The sequence below is a fragment of the Phasianus colchicus genome, chromosome 25 (assembly GCF_987193195.1).
Source record: "Phasianus colchicus chromosome 25, bPhaCol1.hap1.1, whole genome shotgun sequence".
Taxonomy (NCBI): Eukaryota; Metazoa; Chordata; class Aves; order Galliformes; family Phasianidae; genus Phasianus; species Phasianus colchicus.
In genome coordinates, this window is record NC_143460.1 from 1,833,286 (window position 1) to 1,855,841 (window position 22,556).

The following is a 22,556-nucleotide window of genomic DNA, read 5'->3' on the forward strand; positions in this document are numbered from 1 at the left end:
CCCCACTGATGGACATCTCTGCCCATAAGATCCCAGCTCTGCTCAGCTTCCTCCCCAGCAGGTCACCTCCATGAGGGCAGCAGCAGGCTGGGTGACACCGTGCCACTCCATGGCATGGCAGGAGCAGCACAGAGCACAAATAGAAATGTGTGACCACCTCCCCAGCCTAGGAGCAGGGCTGGCATCTGCTCCATTTGGGGACATGGCACCATCACCAGCAAATCCCAGGGCTGGGAGAGCAGCATCCCACCACGGAAGGCTGCAGATGAGGAACACACTCAGCTCCCTCTGCTGGCATCTACTCCAGTCCAGGCCCAGGTATGGTGGAGATTTCACTACTGCAGATGAAGATGTAAACAAAATAAGGGAACACACCAAGCTCTTAAGCCAGCCCTGATCCCATAATATGTGGTGGAGCAAACAATGCTGCTGCTTACCTGTGTGTGCCATCTGCTGCTGCACTTGGTTTTCAGTGCATGCTTTTACTCAGCTGTTTTATGAATGGGATATGGTTGAGATTAAGTTCCCTTAAATCATTTTTGCTTAACTGGCCCATTTCCCATTAACGCACGGGCTGAGCACACAAATTACAGCTCACAGCAAGCTTCCAAAGAAAACCTCCACCCAAAGCTGTTTCCACACATGGAAAGTGTGAGAAGGAGCCCCACCTGGGGGGGGGGGAGGGAGGGGGAAATACCACCAGAGCCACATGTGCACAAAGGTGTAGGGATGGGTCCAGGGATGATGCAGGATTTCCTTATGCCGCAGCCACAGCAGTGAGATGACCTCCACTATAGCAATGGCAGCAGGTATCACAGAATGGCCTGGGTTGAAAAGGACCACAGTGATCATCTGGTTTCAACCCCCTGCTGTGTGCAGGGTCACCAACCAGCAGCCCAGGCTGCCCAGAGCCACATCCAGCCTTGAATGCCTGCAGGGATGAGGCATCCACAGCCTCCTTGGGCAACCTGTTCCAGTGTGTCACCACTCTCTGAGTGAAAAGGTTCTTGCCTGCTTGGGAGACAGCATTAGGAGGGAGGTGTGATCACACTGTCCTGCTCTGGTGAACTTCTGACAGGTTGCAACCCTAAAGACAAACAGATTCTTTCAAGCAAATAAGCAGTCAATGAAAAGTTTGGTGGGGGGAGAAAAGGGGAGGCATCTCAACCTATCCAAACATAGACTTGTTTTAAAGCCACCCGTGAGCAGCCAGAGCTCAAGGGGTGCATTCTTTTCGTGGTACAAAATAAATACCCATAGGCACAGATAGCAGGATGTCTGTTCCCTGTGAGGCTTTCAGTCAAGCTTAAAACAGCACATGAAAGCTCCAGGCACTTATTCAAATGTTAAAAAGCAAACCCAGCACACACATATTGAGGTTTCTTGCAAGGATTAGTAACAAAGTCACATGTAAGCAAGAGATCAGCTTTACCTAAGCTGCTCCAGAATATAGTTTATATAGGCAAATGTTTCGGCTGGGTGCCCTGAGCAGCAAAGGCCTGGCTTGGGAAATGCCACCAGCCCAAGTGACAGTGCACGTGGCCCCAAGGACCTTCACATGCCCTCATCCACGGGGACACCAGACACCCTCCCTTAGTGCTTCTCCCCCAGCATCTCCCACCCCAGGTACCTGCACTGCGTACCCAGTGCAGCCCAATGGCACCCTCCTGGAATGGGAGCTCCCAGGACAGCCCCCCATCCTTCACAGGCTCTCCTCCCCCATCACCTTTCACCAGAATGGAGCTCAGCCACTCGTCACACCTTTACCCAGGCTGGGAAGTTTGATTAACTCAGCACACACTGAATTTCTTCTTTTTAAAGCGAGTTGGAGGAAAGGCAGAGAGAGAATTGAGCGTATTTGCCTTAGTAAAATGCTGGGGACAGGAGAAAGAAGGGCACGTTTAACTGTAAGATGACAGATTCAGAAGTTTTTTTTCAGCTTCAATAAAACTCTCAACGGCCACAGAACATTTTTTTCTGTGTTAATTTAATCATACAAATATTCATTTATACATTAAGGAAAAAGCTTCCTTTTTATTTATTTTTTTTTACCCCCGATGTGCTATCGTAGGACTTCTCCCAGACTCAATGAGGCAACACACCATCCTGTTCTACACATGCACTCCCCCCAGAGAGAATAGACAGGCTGCAGAACCACCCACTCACTCACACAAGAAAAGAAATTAAACACACAACAGAAACCCAGACGTGGGACAGCGTGCATTCCCAACCCTGCAGGCTCCGGCTGCTCTCCAGCCCACGCAGCTTTGTCCCCATGCTGCAGCTCAGCACAGCCCACCCCCGGCAGAGCACGAAGACTTTGGGGCTGAACTCCCACCTCCACTGTGCTCTGACTTTTCCTGGGCTCGCAGAGGCTGCACGGACCACTGCTGGTGCCCAACACAGGGATCCAACTTTAGAGAGCGGAGATGTATTGCAGCATTTTTCCTTTTTGTGGGTGAGGAAGATCTCTTTCTCCTGCTCAGGACAGATGGGTGTTAATCAGAGACTGGAGCTGCAGCCTCTGTCACTGCAGCCTTCTGTACTGGTGGGTGCCAGCCCCATTGGGGTGATGCAGCCTCCCAGTGGTTTCCTCTTTATTTCTCACAAGCCTGAGCTGTGTGTGCATAACCCACCTCGACTGGCTCCTGTGAGCTGCAGCACAGCACAACCCAGCAGCAATCCTGACAAGCCATGCCACTGATTTCACCTGTCTGGCGTTCAAGTCTCCACGAGTTTGAATGCATCAGCCCTAGAGGAATCGATACGGATCCCCCCACAACACCTGAACATCTCAGACCTCTCTATTTAAGATCAGGAAAGCTGACAGCAAGAGCAATTTGAGGGCTGGCTGTATCACTGCATTTCAAGGAACCAGAGGAGATAAAACCACCTTTGGCCTCAGAGAAACAGTTCTTACAAGAGGAAAAACCCAGAGGTAGAGCAACCTGTAATTTCAGTGTTCTCTCACTGTCACAGCAAGGGTTACAGCCCTGACTCCCAAAGCACCTGCAGCTCTGCACCATCGTTTTCAGAGGTCATTCCTACAGATGAGTGCTTATGCTCAGCTCACCAGGGAACAGCTGCAGTGTGAGCAGCACGAGGCTGCAGGTTTCAGCAGCACCTCAGCTCTGGCCCTGCCTTTCTGCACACCCTGGAGTAAGCAACTCTTGCCACAAGGACACCGTGGATTGAAAACACCCAGGAGAGAATCCAGATCTGTGCCGAACAAGTATGCCTTCTGAGTGGGAAAGCACAGGACTACTTGGGGTGCATCATGCAAGCTTTTCTCGAAAAGGAAGATTCATTCCTAGCAGGAGCAGCACAGGAACACAAGCGTGGCAGCCATTCTCTACACGAAGAGCAGACGTGCCTGGGAGCAGAAAGCTGAAGTGGGGGGATCTGAGGCTCAAGGGTCTCCCAGCTGACACAAGGCAAAGGTTGCAGCACCAGCTGCTGTATGACACTGAGGTCTAATTTCCTTCCCCTGCCCCCTTCCATTACACAGCTGACAAAGGGAGCTAATAAAGATAAGGAATCATCTCATCATCTGGACAAACAGCAGTCTGCAGTGTTTTAGATGCTTTCAGAAGGGCAGTGGCAGTGTTGTAGATGTGATGGTCAAGTTCGTGCCTTCAGAGCTTGGCACATTAACCACCTGCTCAGAAAGGAAGGAGCAGAGGAAGAATCCACTTGCCCAAGCTACAATGCAGCAATGCAAATTACTCCCTAGACTGAATGCTAAGAGAATACAACTTCATCAGGGCAGAAGGATGTTACAGGACAAGAACAAAACACTGCAGTGGCACCAGGCAGTGCAGCACTTCCTTCCATGGGCACATTCAGTCTGAATCTGTACCACTTACCCAGCTCTAGCAAGCTGCTGCCATAGATCCAGGTCCGTTCACCAAACCACACGTGCTCCCAAAGGTCCAATTCTTCCTCTGCTGGCTCCAGAGAAGACCCACTGTCCTCCACAAGAAGCACCTGTGTGCTCTGATTGGCAGCTACAATGCAAACTGATCCCCCATTCAAAACAAATCAAGAAAATGCTGCACACCGTGCAGCAGCAAGCCTGCGCTCTGCTCTGAAAGGAGTCTGCACCAGAAAGGTTGGGAAGAAGGTTGTGGGGTATTTGCATATCATTGTATCTTTGGCAGTTGGCTCTTCTGGCCTGCAGGACCCTGGTAAGTCAGTGGCTCTGCAGAAGGACCTGTGGGGACACAGTCCCTCAGGAACCCACAAGGCCGTCCCCCCCTCCCTTCACGCTGGGCTTTCCAATCAATAACTGCATGAAGATACACTGGAGGAACAAGAGAGCAACCCGTATCTTTAGAGGAGCAAGTCCTCCTCCAGCAACAAGCCCTGGAGAGCCCGTTGAAAAGGTGAGAGCCTCAAAGCTATACAAGCCAGGACGATAAAGGCGAATGAATACAAGGCGACAGAGTGGAATCCAGCTGCTGATTCTAACTCTTGCTCTACATTCAAAAATGCAAAGAATTAGCCTCTAAGCTTCATAGCAGGAGAAAGGAATTCAAACTTATACTGTATGAGAGAGATGGGAGATTCAAAACTAATAAGGACGTGACTCGCAAAGCTTCGCGACTATCAGCAAGTGAATTACAGCTACAGAAAAAGTTTCCTCTTGGCACAGGACCAATACACTTGCTTGGTTGCTCTAGGCACAGCTATTGTACATCAAGAGTTAACAAAAAAAAAAAAAGTATTTTAAAATGCTAACCACATAGGACAGCTCTGGAACTTTAATAAATCTGTTCCTTATTAATATAGTTGTGTATACAAGCACTTCATGTACAAGAGGAAGGGAAATGAGCCCTCCTGTTATCCTATCCCAGTCCCAGAGTCCCTCTCTTCAACTGTGATGCTGAGACCTGATCCTCAGCAGGGCAACTGACAGCAACACTCAAACCAAAAGGAAAAAAATAAAGACACAAAAAGAATTAAGAAGTGGGTAAATAAAAGCAGAAGGTGAAATTAAAAAGGCTGAGCTGGGTACAGACCCAACCTGCCATTAAAACACATCCAACACAAAGAAGTCACTGCACAAACCCCCAGAAGATGCCAAGCAAATGTCCATTGGGTAACAAGCAAAACATGACAGTTCCACAAAAATGCACGCTGTCCCTTATTTAAAAAAATACAAACAGGAAAGAAACAAATTAAACATTTGCTCAAACTACAACCGCTCCGTAGGCAAAATTTTTTTAAAAAGATGGCTTTTTCATTTCATTTTCTCTCTTCTCAAGCTACCTAATTATTCTGTGTGAGAATGACTTCTAAAAAAAAAAAACAAAATCATGGTGTTGGTATAGTTTCCTTCTCATAGCATTAAACAACACTCCTGAAATTCAGCATTCACACATGCATACTGAGATCTTTCCTCCGGAAACAGTCTTAAGTTATTGGGCTTTTGATATATTTTTTTTTCTTCTTTATCCAGAACATGGAGGCAGAGAAGGGGGGTCCACGCTGTGTCTGTTTGCCACATGAATCCCCCTCTCCCTTCCCCCAAAAGTCAGTTCTTTGTTAAATTCTCCTCTTGCCGATACCCGTTTTGTGTGTTTGTGTTTTAAGACTGTCCGAAGGGATAAGGATCGTGGAAACCCTGAAAGAAAGTTGGAGACATGATCAATTTCAACAGGCAAGAAACGCACGCCTACAAATAACGACCATCCCATCCCAGTGCTGCTACGTTGGATGCAACCCATCGCCCATCAAAGCAACAGCCCCAGCTGTCCAGCCTTAAAAACACTCCAAAAGGAGCTGCTCTCCCCTGACACAACAGCTGCCACCCACTTACCTCTTTCAGGTGTTATCTAGGCCAGCTAACAGCCAGGCAAAACGCTTCTCAGGTGCTACAAGGCCACATAAATAACTACTGACAGCTTCTACACCAGAGCAAAAGCCATTTGTAGATGCTACTGTCCCTGCAAGGCCAACAGCTGCGGTCTCACAAGTCTGTTGTAAAGGTTACAGCAAACAGTAAGGCCATAACTGATGGAAAAGCCTACTTAAGAAAAAGCAGCATTTTGAAATCCACACACATCATGTGCACTTCTTAACAATACACTTTTTTTTTTTTTTACAACTGAAAGTCAGCCACAACATTTAAGCAAAAAAATTAAAAGCTTACTACGGAAGCCACTGTCTCCTCATTTACATTCTGAAGTGAGCAGCCTGACAGATCTAGTGACAAGTCTCCAGCTAACAGGAACTCCTTTCTGTAATTCCCATTGTTCCTGATGAGACACTGGAGAGCTGAACAAAGCAGTGAGCAGGCAGGCAATGGATCTCACATCCCACAGAAAGTTTGTCACAGGGATGAAGGTCAGAGCCACGCCAAACCCTCCCCTAAGATCCAGGTATACATTCAGGTCAGAAGTGAGAGGAGGGAGGAAAAGCTTGTATTTCACTATCAGAGCTGGAAGCTTTGTTTCTTCAGGTCATCCCCTGGCTGGCTTGCTGCTAAGACAGCTCAATTAGCACAAAGCCATCCTCTGTCTTTCAGGGAAGCTCTGACTTCAAGTTTTCACCATTTCACCTTTAACAGGAAAAATCTCAAAGGAAACATCATTTCCTGCATGTTCTGCTGCAGCTCCCTAACAACCTTGCTGCATTGGCCACGAAACAATGAGTCTTTAACATGACTCACATAAAGCAAGCACCAACTGCACTACCTTAAGATCCATTGCAAAAGTTCAAGAGCTCCGCTGGGTATCTGTTACAAAGCAGGTGCTATCAAAGCCAATTATTTTGATACAGCTAGTGAGAAAAAAATTAATTCTTTAGGATATATCAAATGACAGAATACAAGGCAATGGTCAAATGAAGCATCTACCAGCAGCTCTCAAAATTCAGCCCAAAGAGGATTAGCAATTAAACAGGACATCTTAGAAACTAATTGGGAAATACGGGAAAGAAAGCAGAGAGCTGGAAATTGCTGCTTGCAGAGGGAAATGTGCACAAGTGATGGGAAAACAAGCACACCTCAGCTCTAGGAAAACGCTGCATCCCCAGTCTGTGTTATCTTCAAGGGATAACACCCAACAGACTCCACAACAGCTCGCCTCTGAAAGCAGGAGCTCCCACTAACAGTATGAGATAGCATGTACGAAAATACCATCACTGCTATCAACAGGAGGAAGAGCAGAAGGGAAACTGCATTAAAATAACGTGAACAGGCACACAGACGTGCACACAAACCAAAGGACAGGGGATGAAAACAGCCTTAAAAACACCAATCATCAGCAGCCTCATCTCAAAGGGACTCAGCTGTTGTACCTACAGACAGAAGGCAGGATTTGCTGCTGATTACCTGTGCAGACATTTGCCAGGACTTGCTTCACCTTACAACTGCCTGCACAGAATGCTTTGTTTGCAGGCAGTGATTGCAAGCTCTCACCAACCCCACAGTGGTCTCTCTCCAGTAACAGCTGCCTGCTCCCTCTGCTGGGTGCTGCCTGCTGCACAGCAGAGCCCATCACTTCCATTTATCACGGGCAAAACCTCTCTTTTGTTTCATTTGTGCATCCCATAACCAAGGCTCCTGTATTATCTCATGGCACAGAAGAATTAACACAATTAATTAGCACACAGCACAGCTGCTTTGCTTCAGTCAGACATGGGAAGAGTTCATCAGCCTTTCTGTACACAGAGGCAGCCCCAGCACAGTGCATATCAACCTTGTTTTCAGAGAAAGCCTCTGGAATTCCAAATACTATATTACATAGCATGTAATTTAAAGCTAAACTGTTATGCTAACAGGGTTTTGCTCATCTTTGGAGTGTTTGATTACTGAGCACCCAAAGCTTGGTGCTGCCTGCTACATTGCACTTGACAGGCTGACATCTCCAGCTGAGCTCCTCTCCTCCCTATTGCAGCAGTGCTAAGGGCAGCCTCAGAGCCTGACTGAGGATAACTTCTCTTCATGCAGTGAATTTCATCACAAAGAAAGAGCCCAAAGTCTTTGGTCATGGGATCACCATAATGCAACACTGCATCTGAGGAGCTCTTGGTGGAGTTTCACTTACCTACGGGATTTATTAGGACATATGAGAAGTTACAAAGAGTTAGATTTGTTTCTTAAAGGCAGTGGCAACTTGGTTTGGCATCAGACCTAACAGACCTCCTGCATGGAAAGAAATAATCTGTTTTAACCTAGCAGGAAGATTAGGCTCCTGATGGCAGGAAGCATTTGTTCAAGTTCTGGATATGTGGGGGGGGGGGGGGGGAGAAAAAAACAAATGATTCTAAAAATCACATTTCTGCATCCTAAAGCAGTTCATTAAGCTCTGTGCTTTTCTGTTTGGTTAAAACCTGGGGACAGCAACACATGTTAGGAAAGGAACAGCAATCTAAGTAATTTTATGCAGGTGTTTTATGGGCATATCCTTCCTGTGATATCTTTCAGCAAGAAACTCTCACCCCCTTCTGTGAAGGAAGAATACTTTCCTCTTCCTCAGTAAGGTGCAAGCTCTTTGCAGAACATTTGTTCCTCATTACATTTATTCAATGAACAGTGATAACAGCATCCTCGTACATAAAGCCTGCAGTTACTGCTGCAATGCAAATACCAACCTCCACTATAGGACGTTTCCAAGAATAATTATCCCTTGTATGCAAGATTTCACACCATAAACATGCAAAAATAATTCTGCATGCCAACGCAGTTTTCCCAAAGTTATTTTAGCTGGAGTGTTTCACGCTATTTTTGGTGAATTCCCTTCTATTCTCACAATGAGATGGCTGTTTTTATGAAAAGCTCAGCTGCAGCTTTGCAAATTTACTTTCAGTTCTTCCAGTGTCTTCCACAGAAGTAACTGCTAACTTGCTGGTGAAAGCATTCTGGCTATTAAGACAAATACACGAGCACAGAGGACCCTGTTTTTTCAAGCAAAGATTGTACATTAAAACTGTTATGAGTAATCATTTGACTTTATTGTCTAAAAGGGAATTGAGATCAGGAAAGTTAAATGCTCTGCTCAGCAAATGCTATGGTCTTATGCAAGAAGAAAGGCCAGACAAGCACAGCAAAGCCTCCACATTCACACCCACAGCACCTGGATGTGAGGAAATAAACAGGAGAATCATTCAACTCCCTTTTCAAACAGACTTGTGAAAAAGCAGAGACTTTTTAGTTAGCACTGAAATGAAACCAAGATTAAGTTAATCTTCCATAAACCATCACAACACAGGCTTTCAAATAGCTATCTTTATTTCACCTTTGTAACTGAATCAAGATCAATACGAGGTACACTCGAAGAGAGACAGGAGTTTGATGCACAGCTGCCAAGCACTACAGGGCCAGTGGAGATGTACAGAGCTGATGAAGGACACGAGGGCTCAGCTACGTGATTAAGTTACCATGCAACAACTTTGCTCCTGTAACTTAATCAACGGCGTGCTTTTAGTCTGCAGAGATAAAAAGCAGGGGAACTGGTGGCTTGCAACGGAGCACAGTTAAGCTAAAATTGCAATGTACCACATTTCCCACAGGCCAAAAGCACACGGACCGTTTGTTTTCATGGATGAGCTAACATGCAGCACCCAAACATGTTAGTCTTTCACCAGATAAACAAACCAGCTCATGCAGCGCCAATTTAACCCGCATGTGCTATGCAGCAGCGTGGCTGTCAAGGACTACCTCCAGTAGTTTCAAGTCCAATATTCTCCCCTTTTTGCTCTGAACCAATTTAGCCATGTGTTAACCAGTCCAACTTAAAGCCCAGACAGCAGAATAGAAGGAGCTTCTTGTCTACATGGAAGTAAACACATTTCTGAGGCATCCTCCTTACCTACAAATATAGTTTGGTACCCAAACAGGATTTTTTTTTTCCACTGGAAACTATCTGAAGTTGACAGAGGTACTCCAGAAACATGCCAATTAGAGTGTCCTGGTTTGGAAGAAGCATACTTCCAGGAGCAGCAGCAGCTTTTAGACTTGGAGAGGGGAAGTCAGTGAGAAGGCTCTCAGGACAGAGGGAGATTTGGTTTCCCCTAGGTATATAAAACTGCAATTTAGCACAGATCAGAGTTCAGCTGCACACAGAATGATGATGGGGAGCATAAATACAGCAGGGGAAATAAGGTGGCACTCTGAACTCCAAATATGCTTGTATTACATCACCTTTTAAGACAGCATGAGCAATGAACAGAACAGATTAGCATCAGACAACTTGTAGAATGCCTTTTGCAACGGCAGTGACAAGCAACTTGTTTTGTATGGGCAAATCTTTGCAGGTCTGAACTTCCATATGCAGTTTTCTGCATTACAAAGAAAGCAGCAATACCTCAATTCACATGGGCAGGCAACTAAACTCAGCAACAGATTTATATACTTTTTTCATATAAGTGACAAATACAACATGAATGTCAGTATATGGCTATCCACTTCAAATCTTCGTTTAGACATTTAATCTGTACATTTCTTTTCTTTGTTAAGGAATTTAACTCTACTTCCCCAGGCTCTAGAAGACTGCATCTTGTGCTTTTAATGTAAAAGACTGTCACAAGAGAGCAGCAGTGACCTCCACAGTGTTGCTATGAGACAGGAGCAAGTAAATAGAAGGAAACTATATTAGCCTCATCTCTCTTGAGAATACAGAGAGAAAGCGATGCCAAAGAGGAGAGTAAAATACCCATGCATGGGTATATCTGGATTCTAATACAGCTCATCCCTATCCTGAGATAAGCATCCTATCCTGCACTTGAAGCACGTTTGATTTTAAGAACATGCAAAAAACTCCACTGGGAATAGATATAACAACAACATGCTTCAAGCAATGCCCTGAACACAGACCCTGATCTACCTTCCAGCAGTTTATTTCAGAAGGTGAGCAAGATGGACCCAGGGAAGGCATATAGTACAGCAGGAATAAAGACCACACTCAGTTTTTTTTGACTGTGTCACAGGCTTCATCTTATCTGCTTACAGAACAGTCTTTTATTTCCCTAGGAAAGTTTGTTTCACTGAGCACAGCATCCATACCATGTGCTTTGTGCTGCTGGAGAAAAGCTCTCTGAATGTTTCCACGTGTGGAACATTCATATACCAGTCTCATTCAGCAGCAGATGGCACATCAGCATCACAGAGATCCTGGCTCCACTGGGGAATTTTAGAGGACAAGTCACACCTGCTCAGCTGCACCAGAGCAAGAACTAATACAGACAAGGTCTGGCAACTTCTAACATGTTTTACAACTGCAGCCACCAGAAACAGCTCATTTCATCTCCAGGATTTCATGGTCTCATGCAGCTGTGTGGCTGGGGTCCTTCACAATCTCTCTGCAGAGGGGAAGCCTCCACACCAATCTGAGAAATATTAAGGGCTTATAACCCTTTTAAATACAAGACACAGGCCTTAACTGAACCTTAACCTCCCTCTTTACTGTATCTCACCAGACGGTGTGCTAAACGTGACTAGGAATTCAATCCACTATCTGGGGGCATGAAGGGAAATAAAAATATTAGAGGTTCTGCCCAAGTTAAATAAGATGCAAGTATCCTATATCCAAGTATCTAGACAGCCAACCCAGAGTAATCTTTGTTTCCAGATCTTGAAATCAAGCCTCTCACATCATTATTCTGTCACAAGACAATGGCTCCAAATGTCATAGTTCTCTTTCTTCCATTCAACCAGCAGTCCAGGTCCAGGCTCTAGGGAGAAGGGGGAAGTGGGCCAGCTGAAGCAGGCTATGAGACAGAGCTTTTACCCAGAGATAGCTGCACACCACCTGCTGATCAGGTGGTTTAATACTTCTAACATCACCTCAACAAGCCCTTACCCACTTAAGGTGAGCCTCAGCTGCTCACACACTACTCCTTTTTAAGTAAAAAACAATCTTCCTGAAAGCTCCATATCTTTCTGGGAAAAAAGGAGGCACACAACACTGCAAGACCTAAACCAGGGAAGGCAAACGTGTTCACCTGACAGTCTAAGATGAGACCAAATAGCTAGGATGTCAAAGCTACTGAGATCTGTTCACTACAGAGACAGTGTGGTACCACAGGTAGTGTACCAAGGTGAGCATGAAGCCTGTGGCATAATGCTTCTTGCCCTGGACAGAAAGGGCATGTCTGGAACAAGACTCATCTTCACACCTACCTTTAATAATTGCTTCCAAAACAAAACCTAACTTGTATTATGTCACAAACAGAAAACACTGTGAGAGACAAAGACCTCAAAAAAAATACATCAATGAACCTTTTACACAGCCCATCTTCTTTCCAGAAGTCATCCCTTCTAAAAGTAAACAAGACTTACCTCAGAGCTACCCCAAAACCACCCACATGCTGTGAATAAGGAGGAACAAGAAGAGAAGGAGGGCCACCTACCCTATGTCTGGGGTTAGGTTATAATGATTCATCCCATAAGAGTAATGTTCATGAACTTTGGGTTACTAGCTAGACCAGTTCTCTTAAATTTAGCAAGAGCATCTTTGTAGTCTCAGTCTCTTCCCTGGCTTTTCTTCTCTGCAGTATAACTGGCATATGCTACGTCCTCTGCATCTCAAATAGGCACGTTTCTTACTCCTATATTCTTCCTTAGAAAAGCCAAAATATTCTACTATTCCTCAGCCAAGAAAGCCTGTTGATACACCCAACCTCCTGGCACTCATGTCACCTTAATTTCAGTAGGAAGGGCAAGGAATTTTCCATAGGGAGAGACCTAGTGAAAAAAAAATAAAAAAAATCAAAGGCCACATTACTGCCAAAACCCCATTTCCAGGATTTCTGTGCAGGAGCTTTCTCTGAAGTGCATCTCTTAGCAGTTCCACATCTATCCACCTGCAAGTGCAAATCAACTGCCAAGTCCTGCACTCAGAATACAGGCAAGGGGGGAAAAAAGATTTTAAAAAAAAGTTATCTCCAGTCTAAAGCTGACCACCAAAACAGAAGGGAGTCCACCCATCTAAATTGAACCTTGTATTTAAGTTGTGAAAGGTTTAAGCAATTCCAGCATTTCAAAGCTGTAACTTAGTAACTCCATCCCCCTCCCCACCAAACTTTGCTGGGCAAATCTACAACAAATAACAGCAGGGCAGCACCCTCCATCCAAGGCTCCTGAGGTGAAGCTTATGCAAAGAAACTTATGGATGCCTCTGCTAAGGCAGACAACAGTCCATCTGTCCAGTAAACCCTGCTATGAAAGTTTTCACTGCCATCCAGCAACTCTTCAACAGCAGTGACCTTCAGTCACCGTTAATCCAGGTTCTATTTGAGCTGATAGATGAAAGACTTTATTTTTACTTATTTCCAAAGCCATCCATTTCAGCTCTAGTGAGTGAAAATGCTGAAGCAGAAGCCAACAGAGCTTATTAAAAATTGATCTTCGGGGTGCAAAACACAAAAAGGAGGATTTGTAGCCTGTCAGATAGTTATTCTCATGCATGCCATTAGTTAAAAAAATGCATAGCCCTGGTGCAAAGTAGGACACTAAAATATGATCCGCTGGTAGAGGACAGGGAGTTCATCCAGTTAGGAACTAAAGTGCTGTAGGTGAACTAACATTAGGGCTTTATTAAGTCATTCAGCAACCAAGTGTTATTGTCCTACACAGCCTGCTTAAAGTACAGTAAAGCATTTTTGAAGGATTTTAAAAATCAAACTAGTTTGACATAAGACAGTACACACCTACACATACTGGCTGCATTAACAGGTGGATTCTGAACTGTAAATAATCCTGCAATTCATTTTTCACACACAAGCAAATAAAAAGTCAAAATATCACTCAGACTCTTATAGCATCCACCAAGCAAGCTTTTGAGAGAGGTTTAAAGATAATTTAAAAGTCACCTACAATTATAAACAAGACAAGGACACAACAATAGTCCTCTGACTGTTCCTGACATATAGCTTCTGGGACCAAAACACTGAGCTCTGCAGTCTCTCCACACCAGTTTAAAAAAAAAAAAAACAAACAGAAGTCATCTGGTTAATCTCAAGTTTTGAAGGTGTGGTTATTTTCTCTCTTTTTAATTATGTAAAACTCAGGAACACATCTTGAGAGATATTTTGACTTATTTGCACATGCAGCTGGAATAGGCTCCAGCCACTGATAGTTACAGCACCCAGACAAGATTATATAAACTTTAAGAAGGACTCAAAGCAAAAACAAAAAGAAAAGGTGGATCTGGTAGAGTCTATTAGAGGCAAAAGTATTTTAATATAACATGAGGAGTTGGCAGAGTCGGACAGTCAAATTCAAAACCTTCCTTAGCAGGTCTGGCAGAAGCAGAAGGGAAGGGCTTTGCAGTTTGTAATGAAGAACTATTACATACATGACAGTCTCATCACCTACCCATTCTCCTGTTCTCCCAGGGCACCTACCTTACTGTATGTCACTACCGACAAGTTGTTCGAGTGACTGCTGGGGGAGAGATTTACAGAGTTTTGTGACAGTCCATTCTGATCTTGTTCAATTTGGTCAGGAGCAGGCCCCCACGTGTTTTTGCTGATTGTGCCTAGCTCAGAACCCCCAGGGTCTTTTAGGTTGTTTTCATCTGGTTGCCTGTTCTTCTGTGGAGAGGCGAATGGGTTAAAGTTTCCTTCTACCTTGCGGTGCGGTTGTGTGTTGAACTCCGTTTCAAAGGATGACAGCTGCTGTGTTACTCCTAGAAGTCCTCCAACTTCCACACTGAGGATCACCCAGATGACATCTGAGGAAAAGGAAAGACACTTGGGTCATTACTGGATGGAGATTATGGAGACGGGGAGAGAAGGAGAAAAAAAAACAGGACATGAATTCATTCCTTACAATAGGAAAAAAAATGGATTGTTTTTAACACGTTTCATAGAGCATCAGAAGTTGTGGTTAGGCACTAATCAAGTCTAAACTTTCAAGAAACCCAAGGCAGTTTTACTGAATTTAAAGGAACCAGGACAGGACATGCAAAAGACAAGCTGACATGACATCCTGAAACTCCATATTTCACTTTACCAACAGGATGCACTGAAAAAAGAAAACTGTAAGTGACTTTAATCGAGATTACACAGCAGGACTGAAACAAGAACCAGACAGAATCACTGCCAATCTGCTCTGCTAGTAAAGAAAAGGTCTTTTTTTTTGTTTTGTTTTGCATTAAAAGGTTTGGCTCTTAAAAACCAAGAAGGGTTGTTTGGAAAATAAATAGATTTATTGCAGTTCACATTAATTTATCTCTATTCTAGTTCCAAGATGTCTCCAGCAGGTGGACACCTATCTAGACTGGTAAACTATTACACAAGTTTGCAAACTACTGGTTAGAATAAGAATGTACATAAGTTCTTACATAATGTGTCTTTTGTACACAGATAAGATTGTTTTTCTGCTTACTAATTCATTTGTACTCCATGCAAACACTACGGCATATTCACATAAACCCACTTCTTGGTACGTGTCCAAATTCAATTCTACTGCTTTTTTCCCCACCTCTTCACTAAATGTGCTCCCGTTCTGTTTTGCTGCACGGAGCTAGAAAATTAACAACAGCAATAGCTAATCTCAGCTGATCTAATAACAGGACCTCAACCACTCAGGTTCCAGCTTTCCCACCGTGCTGGCCTACAAGGGGGTCTTCTGTACTGTCACCAATGGTGTGGGGGAGGGAGAGAGACAGCAGACACTTCTGTGCAGTTTTACCACCACCACTTTCAGACAGCTTTCATGCACTGAAACACTCCTTCCAGTCACTCACCACCTGAAGGCAGCTCGTTAGCCTGCATTTTGTAACCCAATTAATGACAGCAAGATACCACCCTACACAAGCCCTGCTGCTCAAGGAGCACAGCACACTGCCAGCACCCAAATCCCACACAGCACTTCTGGCTCCCCCTGCTGCAGGCCTGACCAAAACCCAGCCAGCAGGCACAACAGCCCTGGGTCTCACCTTCCTGCTGGACCTGAGCTCAGGAAATTAAGCATTAAGCAAAGGCAGCTCTGATTCTAAACTTACTTGCCAACAAGATTTTAATTAGCAGGTGGTTTTCTTTCAAAGTGGGGAATTTGAGGAAATTTAGTGAGATCTTAAGCTGTTTGTTTGTTGGCATGTAGGAAAGCCTTGGATTAATAAACACACAGGCTGGTGGCAGGCAATGCAAGTTGAACAGGCCTTTCTACCTTCCAACCTAATTTATGCACACATTTCAAGGACAAGTTGCATCCACTTGCAACACAGCAGAGCCTTACTCCTGCTGACAATTCTGCCAAAGAAATGGAGCAAAGAGTTATTTTTGACTCCCAGTGCTAACATCTCTCACTCAAAACCCATGTACTTGGGACACTCCCAACTGCCAAAACAGACACAAAGCTGTTCTCAGTATAAACTACAGCTGGCTAAAAATGACTAAAAGACTCCAAATGAATGAAGATGCTGGTGGCTAGCCTGAGGCACTGCACAAAATTATCAAAAAGTGATTTCTGAACACAGAAAACCAGTTCACAGTAGATGTTTTAATAGATAAACTTGGTAAACTTTTCCTAAACTTGTCAGATTGGGTTTATACCATTTAGATTTTGTCTGTATGTAGTTTGTGATGATCAGCACTGAAAAACTTGAAAGAATTCTGACAGGGTAAGAGCCAGAAGGAGAACTGTACCAGTTCCTTTGTTTTTAAGAGATTTGTGTAATCTGCAATTTGTTCCAGTGTTTAGAAAACAGCTCTGTGCTGACCAAGACAACAAGGCAGCTCACTTGATGCTTTCTCTGCTTTCTATATTTAGTCTCAGAGCTGGCAGACCTCTCTACCTTTCTGCTTTTAGTCAAAGCTCACTGAAGGCAAGCATTCTATCTCAGATCTAACTGCAGTAGTTAGTAGACCACCAGAGCACAACATTTTCAATATGGAAACCAAGGTCAGTCCACAACTGTTAGTTTGGTTATTGTATCTTTGCACAGCACAGTGTCATGCCAACAGCAATTACAATAAATCACACAAAGATTATGGGTAGATTATCACTTTGTTATCAGGGGAGCATCCGCAGGGGAACAGGAGCACCCTTTCTGTTTATGATGGGAATATCATGAAGAAGTGCCAGGAAAGGCATCACTCACCTCCATAATACAGTCCTGTGGCAGTGCACATTCGCCACTGTCCCTGATACATTCCTGCTGTGCTGGGGCTGCACATCTGAACGCTGACGTCTGCAATCTCCTGGGGCTCCAGGGACCTGACCATTACCATGTTTACATGGCCAAACTGGTCTCCCCCAACATACTTCAGACAAACTCCTGGAGGCCATACCTCTGTCCCTGGGATTAAGCAGAGGAAAAAAAAAAAATTAGCAACAGTGCATCAGGAAAAGATGTTGTGTTCATTTTTATGAGACTGGGTGAAACACTTTTAAAACAGTTGTGCAGTTGTTGAACAATTAAAGGAATACCAAGATATATATATATCACAGCCAGCAATGGATACAGAAGAATACAATTTTCAGATAAGGTTTAGCTGGTCCACTTTGTAACCAGCAGGCAATATCACATTTCTATTGAAATAGTCTCTAGCTCTTCTTTAGGCAGGAAAATCCTCAAAGTCACAGCGCAACAGCTGCAGAAGAAAAAAAAATCAACATAACTGACATTCACTTCATACTACAGACAAAGAGGTAAGACACTTTTCTTTTCCTCATTTCTGCCTTCCTACGTGTAGCTCCTGAGGTTTTCAACATCAAAATGTATGTTATTATCTCAAAGTGCTGGAAGCATTTTCTTTCAGGCATTCACTCCTTTTTCAGCCTGTTAGTCCCAAGAGAAACTCATACTCTGAATTACAACTGAAGAGCTAGTACTGTTTTTTAAAAGGAATTGCACCCCTTCCTCTCAGCCTTGCAAAATGTGATTTGTGGAGAACAGTGTTTAGACTGGAGATACTGGGAGTGACAGTGTGACCTGGCAATCTGGATAGATTCAGAAGGCAGTTACTGCATGCAAACACAGCCGTTTCCTCCAAAGATAACAAGTACTGAGGCAAACAAACAAACAAAAAAAAGCTTAGCAGAATTTTCTTTTGCTTCTTCTCCAAATTGCAGCAGGCCAAAGTCTTTGAGAACACCTTCTGCTTGGCTAAGGTTGTAGGAAACAGTTAATTGGAAGAACCACCAAGAAGCTTGGAACCACTCAAAGTCTATTCTGAGGCCAGAGTGGTGGATGCTGATCTGACCTCAGGTTACCTCCAAGAGCATCCTGCAAAGGATGCAAAACAGCTTGTCTGCTAATTTAATCCCTGTGGATGCTTCAGTGAAACTGGCAATAGCTTTTTAGTAGTATTCTTATTTATGGAACTCTCCATCTAGCAAGGAAATAAAGATGTGAGCTAATAACATTGGATATTCAGAATGGAGAACACACAATGCTACAATTGGAAACACTGCAGAGATAGGGAGGTAATTGAAAGAGAAAAGCTGAGTGATTAGCTGGTCTCAGACTAAGGCATGGGGGAGTCAAGTATGAAGTCTCCTCTGAGAAGGTTGGCAGCCCAGCAATAGGGTTTAGTTTAAACAATGTGACTTTTATCAGTTAAGAATCAAAGATGCGTAGAATGCTGCAATTAATAAGCCCCATAAAAAGAATCAATCATAGAATTGTAGGAGCTGGAAAGGGCCTCTAGAGTTCGAGTCCAAGCTCCCTGCTAAAGCAGGTTCTCTACAGCAGGTCATACAGGAGATTCCACAACCTCTCTGGACAATCTGTTCCAGCACTCCATCACTCTGACAGCACAGAAGTTCTTCCTTGTATCAGTATGGAACTTCAGCTCGATGCCCCTTATTCTACTGCTGCTCACCACTAAAAGGAGTCCACACCCACCAACCTGACTCCTGCACTTTAGATGTTTATAAGTAGTGATGAGATTCCCCCTCAGCTTTCTCTCAGAAGGAACAGTCTCAGGGATCACAGCCCTTCCTCATACAGGAGATGCTTCATACCCTTTGAACATCTTTGTCACCCTCCCCTGGGCTCTTTCTAGAAGATCTCTATCTTTTTTAGAACAGGGGAGCCCAGAACTGGACTCCAGATGTGACCCCACTGGGGCACAGCAAAAGGGGAGGATCATTTCTTTTGACCTGCTAGCCATACTCTGTACAATGCAGCCCAGGATATCACTGGCCTTCTTGGCCACAAGAGCACACTGTGGGCTCAGTGCTCCTCCCCAGCAGGGCAGTCCCTGACCTTACTGGTGCATGCAGTTATTCCTCCCCAGGTGCAAGACTCTACACTTGTTCTTGTGGAACCTCATCAGGTTCCTCTTTGCCTGGCTCCCCAGTCCATCCAGGTCTCACTGAATGGCAGCACAGCTTCCCAATATGCCAGCCACTCCTCCCAGCTATCATTAGCAAACTTGCTGAGGGTGGACTCTAACCCTCCATCCAGGTCACTGATGAAGATGATTATGTCATTCTATTTCAGTACACTCATCTGTCAGGAGATGATGAATTGCAGTAACTGTCCTGCATGCAGAGCCAGCAGCAGCTGGGGGTGGTGTAGGAAGAAGAAATACAACTTAAATTCTGCTGGTCTTTTAGCACTGCTTCTATTATACGGCCCAGACTTTGAGCAGACAAGCCAAGCACTATCCTTGAAGATATCAGAGCAGGGTATTAGTTTTTAATAACATAAAAACCTGTCTGAACCTGGCTTATTGCTTGCATGCCTGAAACTGACAGTCTCCCAGAGCTGTACTTGTCATACTCATCAGACACCAAGTGCTTGGGTGACACATGCCTCAGGTATTTCTTGTTCTAGGACTGAAATCATTTAATCGAGGGCTCCTGTGGAGCTGTTAAAAACCTTGGCTTTACTTCAGTTATCTGCCTAACAAGCAGATATTATCTAGAAACACCACAGTCTTTTGATATTATATCTTAATTAAACCTTAAAATGGTTGTAATATGCCCTGGTTCTGCTTAAACTGTAGTCACAACACAGTATGTGGAGGTGCATTTAACTAAAACATGCCTCAACAGCATGGTTTCAACAAGATTTGGCCTCTAGCACCAGTATTCAAGCACAGATGTACTTTTAACAAGTTGGGCTTTAACCCACACAGAAGCCAAAACAAATTTTGGCCTCGCCAGGAGCTCGTGAGTCAAGATGAACTTCTTTTCCTCATTTCAGCAGGCCCATGGATTTCAGAAGGTCAAACAGACCACAAACAATGAAAAATGGCTTGAACAAGGATGTTAAATTAAGGCTGAATTTGCATTCAAGAAAGAATACATCAGAAGAACAAGAGAAGGAGGAGTCTGAAAGGAGCTATGTAGGGGGTGTAGTCATAACTCATACAACTTAAGATACTAATAGTGGAGAAACGAGATCTGTCAAGCTTACTACATTTTAAGACTTGATTGAGACAGTTATAAAAGTTTTCCAGTCAATTTTGCACATTACAGGAGTTCAAGCAAGCTCCGTTACCTTTCTATTGTACTAAGTCAAAAAAGGCAGAAGAAAATTGAAATAATTAAATCCTTTTTCTAGAATATGATGCTTATAAATCAGTGTTCTTACATGCACACTTCTCACCTCCAACATCCTGATTAAATACTCAGATTTTTAATAGGGTTTTAGCCTTTGTTACACTGCAGTATTTAGCACAAATCTCTACAGCACTGAGTACTGCAGTCGTTTTCAAGTAAAGACACTTGCACAGCTGTATGTTACTCATGATGATTCATGGTGTTACACCTTGTCGTGCTATCATTCTTCCTCACAAAAGTGCAACCAGGTCAATTAAATTCAGACACACAGGTTAAACATTCATGCAACATCCTGTCATTGCAACAGTCAAAGACAAGGTATTTCCCTCTGCATCCTCAGATCTCTCTGACTACATCCCTAAAGATTAAGGGGTTTTGCCTAGTCTCACTTCCCAGATTGCAGCCACTGCTTTGATTTATTTCATACTGGGATGTGCTCTCTCCATCTCTGCATTCTCCTGAAGCATGAAAAAGCCATTCTGCCAAAGGTGCATTAAAAAGTAAAGGGTACCTCTTCTCAGACTGTGGCATCACTGCATCCACAGAGAACGTTAATACTGAGAACCCAACCACCAAATGGCAGGCAATCAGAAAAACAGAGTAATGAAACGTAGTGGTTACATACATAGGCCAGCCATGAGCTGAAAGGCTTCCAGGTTTAAAGGAATCTCTCTCTTAAGTGACTTGAAGATGTACTCCATTTGTCAAGTGAACATAAAGCTAGCTAAGGATTCTCAACCTATTTTCAGATTTAACCTCCGTTACAAAAAGCAAAACAAGAGAAGTACTTCATTTGCTATTTATATGCCTCTTCCTCCAAAAGCTTCCTAGAGCTTTTGTTTCTGTGATGACAGGAGGAAGAACAGCTCCACAACCAGCCACAAAACCTAAAGTGCTGACGTAGGAAGGGGAATGCAGACAGGTCAGCAGGCGACCTCCTTCAGCTGCAGCGTGGCTTTGTACCAAGGTAGGTGCACGCGAACCTACTGCCTTAAGCAACATCTCTTCCATTAGATCTGCCACCCTATCACATAATACACATTACATGGGTTTTGCTCGAGTCAGATAGACTTACCTGTGTTTTGTATCCTCCATGTTTTTGTAAACTGGGTGTCAGGAGGGATGGACTCCCCTTCACCTATGGTGACATCTTCAACAAAGGACATGGAGGGTACGTTGATGTTTGGACTCTCAAAATCATAATAGGCTCCAATGGCTGCTTGTAGATTCCTAGAAAGCAAAAAGCAGCTTATAATCTTAAGCACAGAAGGATCAGGTTCTGACAATTAAATATATATATATTATCCAGATTATATTAGTTCTGCTGCTTGCACTTTCCTAAAGCTTCCATCACTATTGCGTGGATTTTCCAAGCTATCCAAATTCAACATACAGCATTTTATTTTCCATGGACACTACTTCAGGGCAACATTTCTAGCCTGATTCTCATTTTTTTTGAAAACCTGGAACTTAAGAGTCTGTAAGGCCTTTGAGCCATTAGCTCTCTCTTGAGACCTGACAATAAGCTGAAAAGACAGTGAGTTAAGTGTTGTGCACCACGTGTAAACAGAGCTGCTTCCTTACTGGCCTTGTTTCCTGGGCTAACTTCAAGACGACTCAAATTCTCCACTTTATTTTGGTGTGAAAGGTCCAAAAGACCACAGGATGAACACTCTCATAATTCTGCAGGCTAAAGAGAATCAGCAGCTACAGATAATGACTCAAGCTTTGCTGCTTTTGAAACATACGTTCATAAGAGCTATGAGCACTCTAAGACTATTTATTAATCATTAGGTGTCTCTGGATAGTCATGGCTCAAAGGAACTTACAAACCATTGAGACAAGCATTCTTCCTGAATAAAAACAAATGACAGTGGAAGCCTGTGATGTATTACAGACATTCAGAAAGCCACAAATGCTATTGATTCATGGTCACGGTGTAGCAGAAACTCAAACGGTAATTATTCTGAAAAGAGGAACAGTCAAACAGGAAGAGGATCCATGAGTCTCAGCTGCCATTCCACGATATACTACTGTGCCATTATGTAAGTGTTTTGGCAAGGCATGTAATTCCTCTGTTTACGCATGT

The 22,556-nt window shown here is 43.9% G+C and overlaps 1 protein-coding gene across 1 annotated transcript in view; it reads right to left on the reverse strand.

The window, feature by feature from the left end:
- Positions 1 to 1,968: 1,968 nt before the first annotated feature.
- ILRUN (inflammation and lipid regulator with UBA-like and NBR1-like domains) overlaps positions 1,969 to 22,556 on the reverse strand; it is a 31,624-nt gene continuing 11,036 nt past the window's right edge. Inside the window, exons 2-5 of the mRNA XM_031605749.2 lie at positions 21,543 to 21,697; positions 17,052 to 17,249; positions 14,350 to 14,678; positions 1,969 to 5,626 (exon numbers count right to left, since the gene is read on the reverse strand). Of these exons, the coding sequence (XP_031461609.2) occupies positions 5,591 to 5,626; positions 14,350 to 14,678; positions 17,052 to 17,249; positions 21,543 to 21,697 (718 nt within the window). The 3' untranslated portion in view covers positions 1,969 to 5,590. The remainder of the gene's footprint in view (positions 5,627 to 14,349; positions 14,679 to 17,051; positions 17,250 to 21,542; positions 21,698 to 22,556) is intronic.